This window comes from Mandrillus leucophaeus, unplaced genomic scaffold (genome assembly GCF_000951045.1).
Source record: "Mandrillus leucophaeus isolate KB7577 unplaced genomic scaffold, Mleu.le_1.0 Scaffold371, whole genome shotgun sequence".
NCBI classification, from domain to species: Eukaryota; Metazoa; Chordata; class Mammalia; order Primates; family Cercopithecidae; genus Mandrillus; species Mandrillus leucophaeus.
In genome coordinates, this window is record NW_012103932.1 from 1,329,782 (window position 1) to 1,341,608 (window position 11,827).

Genomic DNA, 11,827 nt, shown 5'->3' on the forward strand with positions numbered 1-11,827 from the left:
AGGGCCAAGGCAAGAACTAGCCCCGGCCAGATGCTGTCTTATGGCAGGGCCAATCCCACGCTCTCCCGTGCTTGCTCACACCGGGACCTGTCCGCATGGGCCGGTTGGGCTTCAGGATGTGGCAGGAAACCAGAAGATCTGGAAAAAACCTGGCCGGGCACGGGCACAAGGAGAATGTGAAGGTGCCCCCCGCTGGGACGCAATTCCTTTTTCTTATCAACATTCTAACAGAATGATGTTATTCAAGGACCTGCGTCTCGTTAGGAAGCAATGCTGGTATCCCCACCACCAAGAAATTACCACCTTTTCTTGTTTTCAGTTTCTCGTGTGCAGGCATGCTTAGAATACAGACTTGGGTGACTGGGAGAAAGCAGGGCCACTGGAGGCCTTGTTTGTGACCTGTTCCCCCAGCCAACCTCGGGTCCCCGCTTCTCTTGATTTCTCACCCTCCCAGGCGCTCCCGTGATGGAGTCTCAGCCGTCTGCTCTGATCACGTCTCTCCTCTCTGTCTCCCTGTGCTTTGCTTATACTTAGATCCATCCATTCTGCTCGTTTCCTGGAGCTTCGGGTGCCGAGCCGGGCACCCAGCATTTCCTGAGGGCCTCCCACATGCCAGCACCCCGGTGGTGGGAACTCGCTGTTGGCAGCCTGTTTCCTGGCAGGCTCAGAAGCCCTCCCTCAGTGAAGGAACTGAACCTCCTCCTCTGGATTTCCTCCGCCAGGTCCAGCCGTGTCTCAGTAGCCATTCTGTGAATACAAAATTTGAACCAAAGTGTGACTTCAAAGTAATACATTTAGAAAAATGTCTTTCTTAAAATTTTAACTGTACATGTCTTGAAGGAGCTTTGACTGTTCAATTGAAAATATTAAGAGAGTTCATAGCATACAGTAACTAAAAAGAATATATAATACCTAAGAATAATTTGAACATACTTGATTTAGAATTTGTCTTAATTGGGACAAATATCTGCTTTGTAGTTTATCTCTGTCTAGGCAATGAGTAGTCTGCTGATTAATTAGAGCTTAAGGAATTGTGGCTTACTTAGAAAAAGACATTAGTACTTAATTTATGTTTGAGCCTTTCTCGGCAGTTCTGTGTATCTCTAGACCATTCGGTTGTTCTGCAGAATCGAACGTGGCAGCCTGTGTCTTCAGAGACATTTTCTAAGTCTGATGCCCTGGGCGCCGAAATAGTGACTCTAGTGCATGTCAGCCTCTGCCCAGAGCAGCTCTCTGAACTAATGGTGGGCACTGGCTGTCGTAGGTATTTCACATGAAGCCGCTCCAGATTGTGTTTCCTGCCCGAGCAGACCCCGAAAGCCCCATCCTGGACCTGGACCTTCACCTGCCCTTGCTGTGCTTCCGGCCTGAGAAGGTGCTGCAGGTGCGCATCCCTGCCCCGACCAGCACGTCTTGTGCTCCCTGGCTCAGTGGGGCATCAGAGTGATGATCAGAGATGAAGATGCGAGTTTATTCCACAATGTACCGACCGGTATATTCAAAATGTATATTATTATTTTTTAAAGCCAACGTTCCCTGCAGTGCATGGTATTTGCAAATGGCACTCTTTGCAGAGTCTCAGGTGGCTTTTGTTTGGCAGGTGGAGCTGAGGGACCAGGGAAGAGCCCGCAGTTAGTCTGGTTTTGTTGGGTGGTGTGTTTACGAGCATTTTCTCTTTATTGTACTGAATCAGAACTGTGTATATGGGCTGGTGCGGTGGCTCGTGCCTGTAATCCCAGCACTTTGGGAGGCCGAAGTGTAAGGATTGCTTAAGGCCAGGAGTTTGAGACCGGCCTGAGCAACATAGGGAGACCCTGTCTCTACAAAAAAATTTTAAAATGAGCTGGATGTGGAGACACGTTCTTGTGGTCCCAGCTGCTGGGAAGGCCAAGGTGGGAGGATTGCTTAAGCCCGGGAGTTCAAGGCCGCAGTGAGCTATGATCACAGCCTGGGCAACACAGCGAGACCCTGTCTGTACCTTTTTTTTTTTTTTGAGATGGAGTCTCGCTCTGTGGCCCAGGCTGGAGTGCAGTGGCCGGATCTCAGCTCACTGGAAGCTCCACCTGCCAGGTTTACGCCATTCTCCTGCCTCAGCCTCCCGAGTAGCTGGGACTACAGGCGCCCACCACCTCGCCCGGCTAGTTTTTTGCATTTTTTAGTAGAGATGGGGTTTCACCATGTTAGCCAGGATGGTCTCGATCTCCTGACCTCGTGATCCACCCGTCTTGGCCTCCCAAAGTGCTGGGATTACAGGCTTGAGCCACTGCGCCCGGCCCTTTTTTTTTTTTAAAGTGTGTACTCAGTGCGGCGGGTTCTCCCCTCAGGTCCTGACATGCTTCCTGACAGAACAGCGGATCGTCTTCTTCTCCTCGGACTGGGCTCTGCTGACGCTGGTCGCCGAGTGCTTCATGGCCTACCTGTATCCGCTGCAGTGGCAGTACCCCTTCGTGCCCATCCTGTCGGACCAGATGCTGGATTTCGTCATGGCCCCCACGTCCTTCCTCATGGGCTGCCATCTCGACCACTTCGAAGAAGTCAGCAAGGTTAAGTAGTGAACCTTTGATTCGGAATGCTAAATTCCTGTGAATCCATCATGGGGACACATGGGAAGACGCGTCTGACAGTGCTCTGCGGTGAAGGCGGGGTCTGCGCACCTCGGAGAGGTCATGGGTACCGTGAGAAGCAGCTGTTCTCTGGCTGTGTCGTTGTCCTGTGGCGAAGCCGGGACCCCTTAGTCTCCTAGTGGAGACAGGCCGGTGAGTGTGCCCACCTCATTGTCCCGGTGGGGGCCGAGTGAGGCGGTCGCCAGCCTGGGCCCACAGCAGGGAGGTGTTCACAGGTGCTGCTGTTGCGGCCCCTCTGCGCATCTGACACAGCATGTTTTTAGTGGGTGAGCTGATGGATTCGTGCTAAATCTTGCGGTGATGCCAGGAGGCGGACTGGGTTTGGTTTTTAAAAATAGCTTTATTGAGATACAATTTACATACCTCAAAGTTTACCCAATGAAAATGTATGATTCAGTGGGTTTTAGGATATTTGTAGAGTTGTGTAACCATCCTCCGCCGTCCGATTTTAGAAGGGAAATTTTCATCACACGTTAGCAGTCAGCCCCCAGGGCCTGACAGTCTCGCCCATGCGCTTTGCCTCTGGGTTTGCCGGTTCCGGACCTCTCGTGGGAACAGAGTCGCTCCACGCATGGTCCTTCCATCTGGCTCCTTCCACTTCGCATCCTGGTTCTGAGACTCCTCCACGTGGTAGCATCTCTCAGCACTTTATTTTTATTGCTAACTAGGGTTTCATCGTATAAATAGACTGAATTTTGTTCATCCACTCACAATGAGGTCGTCGTGATAAAATCTTCATCACACTGTTCAGTGATGACCGTGCGGGTTGTTTATACCTGTTGGCTGCTGTGAACACTTGTGTGCAAGTTTTTGTGTGGATGTGTGCTTTCGTTTCTCTCGGGTGTGTCCCCAGGAGTGGAATTGCTGGGTCGTTAGGCAGCTCTTTGTTTAACCCTTTGAGGAACTGCGAAGCTGTTTTCGCAAGGCAGCCATGCCACTTTACATTCCCACCCGCAGTACGAGGGTTCCGGCTTCTCCTAACGTCCTCGCCGGCGCTGGTTGTTGTCTGCCTTTTTAACGGTAGCCCTCCCGGTGAGGAGGAGCTGATTTCTCACTGTGGTTTGATATGCACTTCCCTGGTGACGAATGATGTTCAGCGTCTTTTCCTGTGCTTATTGGTGGTTCGTACAGGGTAGGTTTACATTTAACTTTCTATTTTGGGTTGGGAGGCTTTTTTTTTTTTTTTTTTTTTTTTTTTGAGACAGAGTCTCGCTCTGTTGCCCAGGCTGGAGTGCAATGACTTATCTCGGCTCCCTGCAACCTCTGCCTCCCGGGTTCAAGCGATTCTCCTGTCTCAGCCTCCCAAGTAGCTGGGATTACAGGCACGTGCCACCACACCTGGCTAATTTTTGTATTTTTAGTGGTGACGGGGTTTCACCATGTCGCCCAGGCTGGTCTCAAACTCCTGGCCTCAGGTGATCCGCCCACCTCAGCCTCCCAAAGTGCTGGGATTACAGGCGCGAGCCACCATGCCTTGCCCCGTTTTGAAAATTTCTAAGTGTGCACAAAAATAGAAGAACACAGCATGTGTCATGCACCCCTCACAGTCTTTAGCCTGTTGCCAGCTTCGCAGTCACCCCCAGCCCCGCTTTTCCCAGAGCATTTTAAAGCAAATCCCAGGCTCCAGATGCTTCCCCCACAGGTGCTGGGAAGGGCCCGTTGGTTGGGCCGGGCCAGGGTCCCCGCTGCAGGGGAGAACCGTGCTTGTGTGTTCCTGCCAAGGCGAGTGACTCACTGGGGAAAACACACTTCAGGAAAAGGCCAGGCAGACCTCCGTGGAAGGAACGGAAAAGCGTCATCCATCCCGCCTCGCAGACGAGAAAATAAGCTGTGTTCTGAAGTTTAAAGTTGTTTCTTTTTTTAGTCATTAGGGGAAGAAAATCGTGTTTCAGGCTGTTTTAGGCGGACAGCTTTTTTTCACATGTTAGCCTAGCAGTTCCAGTCAGCAGCGGGGGACACCTTTGAGGCACTTACCTGTTGTGAAAAATATGAGGAGAAGCAGCTGCTCTTCTGGGTTTGTTTGGGTGTTTTTGTTTTTTGTGGCTGGCGGTGGGATCTGCAGGAAGGAGCTGGAGTGATCCTATGCGCCTCCACAAAACCCTCTTGCATCTCCCAAAGATGCTGGGCGGTAACATGTCCAGGGGACCAGCGGCGTGCCTCGCTGCTTTAGCATTTTGTGTATTTGCCTTGTAAGGTTTTGAGGCCAAGAATGTGTTTGCGCATATTTCACGTAGCCGCCTGAACCGCACTCTAAAGGGCGGGCCCAGAATGAGAGCCGGGGAGTCGGGGCCTTCCCCAGGAACCTGGCATCGCGTTCGGGGGCTGTTGAAGTGCGGGGTTCGGGCACATGACTCAGTATTTGTGTACTCTGTCACAATAGCCTCTCCAAGTCATCAGGTGCATATCTCAAACATTCCAGGGTTGTGTGGTCTCTTAGCCCAGGCCCCTGTCCGTGCTCCTGTGCTTGGACGGGCAGAGCTAGCTGGGGAGCTGAGCCGACACAGTGGACGTTGGGGGTTGGTGGTGCCCTCACTGGAGTTCTGGAATGCTCCCTCTAAGACTCCCGAAAAGCAGTACATGCAGTGTTTGTACCAGGGTAGGAGAAACCTTGACAATAACATGTATTGGAATCTTTTCTTTCCTTTTTCTTTTTTTTTTTTTTGAGACGGAGTTTTGTTCTTGTTGCCCAGGCTGGAATGTGATGGTGTGATCTCGGCTCACCACAAACTCCGCCTCCCGGGTTCAAGCGATTCTCCTGCCTCAGTCTCCTGAGTAGCTGGGATTGTAGGCACACACCAGCATGCCTGGCTAATTTTTGTATTTTTAGTAGAGACGAGGTTCCACCATGTTGGCCAGGCTGGTCTCAAACTCCTGATCTCATGATCCACCCGCCTCTTCCTCCCAAAGTGTTGGGATTACAGGTGTGAGCCACCGCGCCCGGCCTGTATTGGCATCTTCACTGAAAGAGAAAGGCATATGGGTAAGCAAAATGTGGTCTTTCCACATAACGGACTATTCAGGCTGAAGAAGCAAGGACGCTCTGACCCATGCCACAGATGGGTGAGCCTCACAGACGTCAACGTGGAGTGAAACAGGCCAGTCCCAAAAGAACAAATGCTGTTCATGGATCTCCTCATTTGAGGTCCCCAGAGGAGTCAAATTCATGGAGACAGAAAGCAGATTAGTGCGCGTGTGGAGGGGAGGCTGGGAGCTGTGCTGGATAGTGAGCGTTTGTTTGGGATGATGAAAGCATTCCGGGATGGATGGGGGAGATGCCTGCACAGCCACTCAAATGCACTTACACTGTCGAGCTGCACCCTTAACAATGGTTACATTGATACAGTTTATTTTACCACAATTAAGAAAAATAAGAGAGAGGCATGTTTAATCAAATTTAGCCCATTAACGTAGCTCATGATATATACTAGATTTTTGTGTAGAACATATGAGGCTATGTGTGCATTTATTTTATTTTATTATTATTATTATTTGAGATAGGGTCTCGCTCTGTTGCCCAGGCTTCAGTGCAGTGGTGTGATCTCAGCTCACTGCAGCCTCAACCTCCTGTGCTCAAGGGATCCTCCTGCCTCAGCCTCCCGAGTAGCTGGGACCACAGGCACATGCTACCACACTCGGCTAATTTCTTTTAAATTTTTTGTAGGGACAGGGCATTACTGTGTTGCTCAGGCTGGTCTCAAACTCCTGGGCTCAAGTAGTCTGCCTGCCTTGGCCTCTCAAAGTGCTGGGATTGCAGGTATGAGTCACTGCACCCGGCCTATGTGTGCATTTTAAAGAGGGTCATTTAATTAATGATGACACTGTCTTAGTGAACTCAAAACATATTTATGTGTTTTCAAAGAGGTATACAAATTCTGAGATTCTTCTGTCAATCTTTACAGATGATTCCTTGTTTTCTAGGAAGCTGACGGTTTAGTTCTGATAAATATTGATCATGGGAGCATCACCTACTCCAAGTCCACGAACGATAATGTGGACATTCCTGATGTCCCCCTCCTGGCGGCCCAGACGTTTATTCAGAGGTAATGGGAAACATTAATAGTATGAACTTCAGACTGTCTTTGTTCAGATTCTGTATTTGCCACTTCAAGTATCTTTTCCTATTTTATTTTTTTATTTTTATTTATTTATTTATTTATTATTTTTTTTGAGACGGAGTCTCTCTCTGTCGCCCAGGCTGGAGTGCAGTGGCACGATCTCGGCTCACTGCAAGCTCCGCCTCCCAGGTTCCCGCCATTCTCCTGCCTCAGCCTCCCATGTAGCTGGGACCATAGGCACCTGCCACCGTGCCCGGCTAATTTTTTGTATTTTTAGTAGAGACGGGGTTTCACCATGTTGGCCAGGCTGATCTTAAACTCCTGACCTCAAGTGATCCGCCCGCCTTGGCTTCCCAAAGTGCTGGGATTACAGGCATGAGCCACCACGCCCAGCCATGAATATTTTGAAATGAAAGTGATTTGTCTTTACTCCAATCTTGTCTGAATATTAATTCAAGTCAAGAGACAGTGACATCCCCCAGGAAACCTACCCAACCTCTCCTGTGCCCCAGGCTCCTGTGCCTGTGATCCTTGAAGTTCCCTATCCATTCATTCACTCATTCATTCATTCATTCATTCACTGGATGTGTATTGCATCCCCATCATATACCCGGAATTGGGCAGTGCCTGTGTACTAATGACAGGACAGCCATGGCCCCTGTCCCATGACTTCGTCAGTCTGCTGGGTTCTGATGGGTATGACCCATTCTCTCTGAGCTAGAAGCTGTCCATTTCTTTCACTCCTGGCACTGTATTGGCACTTTCCTTTTTCTTTCTCTCTTTTTTTTTTTTTTTTTTTGAAAAGGAAGCCCAACACTGTTGCCCAGGCTGGAGTGCAGTGGCGCAATCACAGCTCACTGCAACCTCCGACTCCCGGGTTCAAGTGATTCTCCTGCCTCAGCCTCCCAAGTAGCTGGAATTACAGGTGCCCGCCACCATGCCTGGCTAATTTTTGTATTTTCAGTTTTTGCCATGTTGGCCAGCCTGGTCTTAAACTCCTGACCTCAAGTGATCCGCCCGCCTTGGCTTCCCAAAGTGCTGGGATTACAGGCATGAGCCACCACGCCCAGCCATGAATATTTTGAAATGAAAGTGATTTGTCTTTACTCCAATCTTGTCTGAATATTAATTCAAGTCAAGAGACAGTGACATCCCCCAGGAAACCTACCCAACCTCTCCTGTGCCCCAGGCTCCTGTGCCTGTGATCCTTGAAGTTCCCTATCCATTCATTCACTCATTCATTCATTCATTCATTCATTCACTGGATGTGTATTGCATCCCCATCATATACCCGGAATTGGGCAGTGCCTGTGTACTAATGACAGGACAGCCATGGCCCCTGTCCCATGACTTCGTCAGTCTGCTGGGTTCTGATGGGTATGACCCATTCTCTCTGAGCTAGAAGCTGTCCATTTCTTTCACTCCTGGCACTGTATTGGCACTTTCCTTTTTCTTTCTCTCTTTTTTTTTTTTTTTTTTTTGAGATGGAGTCTCACACTGTTGCTTGGGCTGGAGTGCATTGGCGCCATCTTGGCTCACTGCAACCTCCGCCTCCCGAGTTCAAGCAATTCTCCTGCCTCAGCCTCCCAAGTAGCTGGGATTGCACCTCCATGCCTGGCTAATTTTTTGTATTTTTAGTTGAGATGGAGTTTCACTATGTTGGCCAGGCTGGTCTTGAACTCCTGACCTCGTGATCTGCCTACCTTGGCCTCCCAAAGTGCTGGATTACAGGCGTGAACCACCGTGGCCGGCCTGGAACTTAATTTTTTCATAGTGTTTTATAGTTTATGTTTTCTTTCATCTCTGTTACTCAACCTCATTGGCTTAGATCAGGCGTCAGCAAACTTTTTCCAACAAGGGTCAAATAATATTTCAGGCTTTGGGGGCCCTGAGGTCTCTGTCGAGGTGGAGAGGCTTGGCAGGGATTTGGTCAGGGGAGGGTGAGAGGAGGTGTAGTTGCTAATGATGTCAGGACGGAGGTGTTGGGTCGTCTTGGGTGTGCCCCAAGCAGTGACTCAGCTTCGGTGCCAGGGCTCCCTCGGGGTTGCTCTGTGGAGCTCATTTTTCCCTTCAGCATTTTATAAAATGATAGCAGGAGAGATCCTGCTCTTGCGTCCTCACAGCCTGTGGGATCCGACTGCAGTCAGGCCCCGAGTGCGGGTTGTGGAGGTGATGCTGGAGGGAGCAGAGCGCTGAGGCTTGCAGACAGCCAGGCTGTACTTGCTCCTGGTGAAGCCTGTGATGCAGTCTGGATGTGGGTCAGCAGTCACCTGTCTTCTCTCCGCCTTCCTTTGTCTTTGCGTCAGGAGGAGTGGCAAGGAGGAGGGGGTTTCTGGCCTGGCCTTTCACCTGGCTTTTCTGATTTCTGACTCTTACCTTGGTGTGGATTATTCCTTCTACCTGGAAGTTTTCTGTAAAATATTTAGGAGAACTGCCTTTTTTTTTTTTTGGAGATGGAGTCTTGCTCTGTCACCTAGGCTGGGGTGCAGTGGCATGATCTCGGCTCTCTGCAACCTCCGCCTTCCAGGTTCAAGTGATTCTTCTGCCTCAGCCTCCCTAGTAGCCGGGATTACAGGCACCCGCCACCATGCCTGACTAATTTTTGTATTTTTAGTAGAGACAGGGTTTCACCATGTTGGCGAGGCTGGTCTCGAACTTCTGACCTCGGGTGATCCACCTGCCTGGGTCTCCCAAAGTGCTCAGATTACAGGTGTGAGCTACCACACCCGGCCGGAGAACTACCTTTATTATTGTTCTTGCATCTTAAAAAATTCCCTAAGGCCTTAAAGCCAAGTGATGGTCTCGCACAGGCAAGGTTTGTTTCTGTTTGCTTGGGCTGTGGAATCGCTGGCTCTCCTCCCCAGCCAGGGGCACCTGAGCAGCCGTTCTGTTGGCAACTGTCGTCTGCGTGAACTTTGAAGGAGACACATGCTTTCCCAATCTCAATTGCTTTCTGGTAAGCCACAGCTGCTTCCTTGACTTTTAGAGTGTGGCATTCTGAAACAGAACTGAACTTTGTGAGACTGTGGTGGAGCTCTGAGCATTTCCAGGAAGGTGGGATTCCGCCTGTGTCCTCGTCGTCTTGTTAGAATTCCGGAATAGGAACGCACACGGTGCGGAGGCTGGACCCCGCTTTGGCTAGATCCCCCAGAACGGGGATGCAGGATGTTGTGTCTCCCACAGTCTCATTTTTGGAGACTATTTTATAAACACGAGCTAATCCATGTGCCATAGGTGACCTGTCGATAAGAGGCCTCTGAGCTCATAATACCGGCTGTGGGCTGCGGTGTGTGTTGGGGGGCGTCCTCAGGGGGCTCCGGAGTGCAATGTGCATCTCTCTGCACCTAGGCATGTGACTGGGAGGGACAGGGCAGCCCCCTTCTTCCCCAGCTTTCCCCAGCACCCTTGGTTCTTGGTCACTCTCTGCACTGCTGTCTTCGTCTCTGATGGAAGTCACTCTCTCCCTGGGCAGCAGGGTCAGGGTCCCCAGCTCAAGGCTGTGCTGGCTGCGTGCTTGGGTGAGGGAGGCACGGGATCCTGGGGGAGGGGATGGCCGTCTCCTTCAGACCCCACTGTCCCTGCACCAGAAGATGCAGAAAGAGAAGCTGCCACTCCAGGTGGCATCATAGCCCTTTTTACATGAGGGAAGTCATCAAAATTTCTTTCCCTGGCATTCTACGTGTTCTTCCAGATGAAAGGCCAGTTTAATGCTGGTAAACATCGCAGTTCTTGAGACTCCTCTAGGCAGGGGTAGTTGCCCGAGTCCTGTGAGTCTGGTCAGCCAGGGCTGGGCTGGCCCCTCAGCATGTTTGGAGAGAACCCTGGCTGTGGCGCCGCCTGCCTGCCACACCCCTGGTGGGCCACTCCACCCAGAATCCTGTTCTTCCCTTTTTCTGTCCCTGTCTCCAGGAGGATCAGGCAGCGGCAGGGGCCTGTGGCCAATGCGCCCTTCCCATCACAGAGAAGATTGGCTCCTGCCAGCCATGCTGACCCGGCCCACACCCTCCCCCACCCCGGCCACCATGCTGGGCCGCACTGGGTCCATCAGGTCCCCCGTCTGCATCTTCCTGTCACATCTCTGGTTCTAGGTCATCTCCTGGGAGAACTCTTCTCCACCCGCTCAGTCTGACCATCATGTCTCTCTAGCCCATCGCTCTGACGTGCGTCTCTGCCTGATGTCCCCATTATCTCCTGTTTTCTTGATTTGTCTCTTTTCCTACTTCCTCCCACTCACATGAAAGTGCCATGCAGGCAGGGGCTTGGCCTGTGTCCACCACCCTTCCCCAGCACACAGATCAGTGTATGGCAAAAGTAGGATATAGTAGGTCCTCAAGAAATATGTGTGACCAGATATGCGTTGGTTCTGTTTATTTTGTATATTTCTAACGTCCCTCTAGACATGCAGCCTTGAGTGGTGTTGGGAAGGCCAGGGGTCCAATCTCATGGTGACTCAGGATTGACAGATATCTGTGAGTTCCTGTCCCTGAGTGAGGCCCTCTGGGGTGAGCCTGTGGCCATGTCCTGGTGGGCCAAGAGTGGTGACACTCAGGACATTTGTTGCAGGGCACAGAGGGGCATCTGATCCTGCCTGGGCAGGAAGTACAGAGGGGAAGCCATGGGGGAGCCGTGACTGTCCCTTCTAGGCAGCCCTGAGTGACCCGTCAAGAGGCAGCCTTACCTGGAAGCCTTTGGTGTCCTAGAAGGGGGAGTGCCCTCACTACAGTGGCAGGATGGGAATGATCTGGCCTGGGTGAAGTGTGCGGAGTCCAAGTCGAGGCCCATGTGAGTCCGTGTGTGGAGGTGAACCCACTCTTCCAGTTATGTACTTTTCTTTTTTTTTTTTTTTTAAGACAGAGTTTCCCTCCTGTCCACCAGGCTGGAGTGCAGTGGCGCGATCTCGGCTCACTGCAACCTCCACCTCCCAGGTTCAAGCGATTTTCCTGCCTCAGCCTCCCGAGTAGCTGGGATTACAGGCTCCCACCACCACGCCTGGCTAATTTTTGTATTATTAGTAGAGACAGGGTTTCACTACATTGGCCAGGCCGGTCTTGAACTCCTGACCTCAGGTGATCCACCCGCCTCAGCCTCCCAAAGTGTTGGGATTACAGGTGTGAGCCACTGCGCCTGGCCCCAGTGATGTACTTTTAA

The 11,827-nt window shown here is 51.1% G+C and overlaps 1 protein-coding gene across 1 annotated transcript in view; it reads left to right on the forward strand.

Annotated features, from left to right (window-relative positions):
• DENND3 (DENN/MADD domain containing 3) overlaps positions 1-11,827 on the forward strand; it is a 97,921-nt gene that overhangs the window by 40,966 nt on the left and 45,128 nt on the right. Inside the window, exons 4-6 of the mRNA XM_011990151.1 lie at positions 1,265-1,384; positions 2,325-2,543; positions 6,543-6,664. Coding sequence (XP_011845541.1) covers positions 1,265-1,384; positions 2,325-2,543; positions 6,543-6,664 — 461 coding nt within the window. The remainder of the gene's footprint in view (positions 1-1,264; positions 1,385-2,324; positions 2,544-6,542; positions 6,665-11,827) is intronic.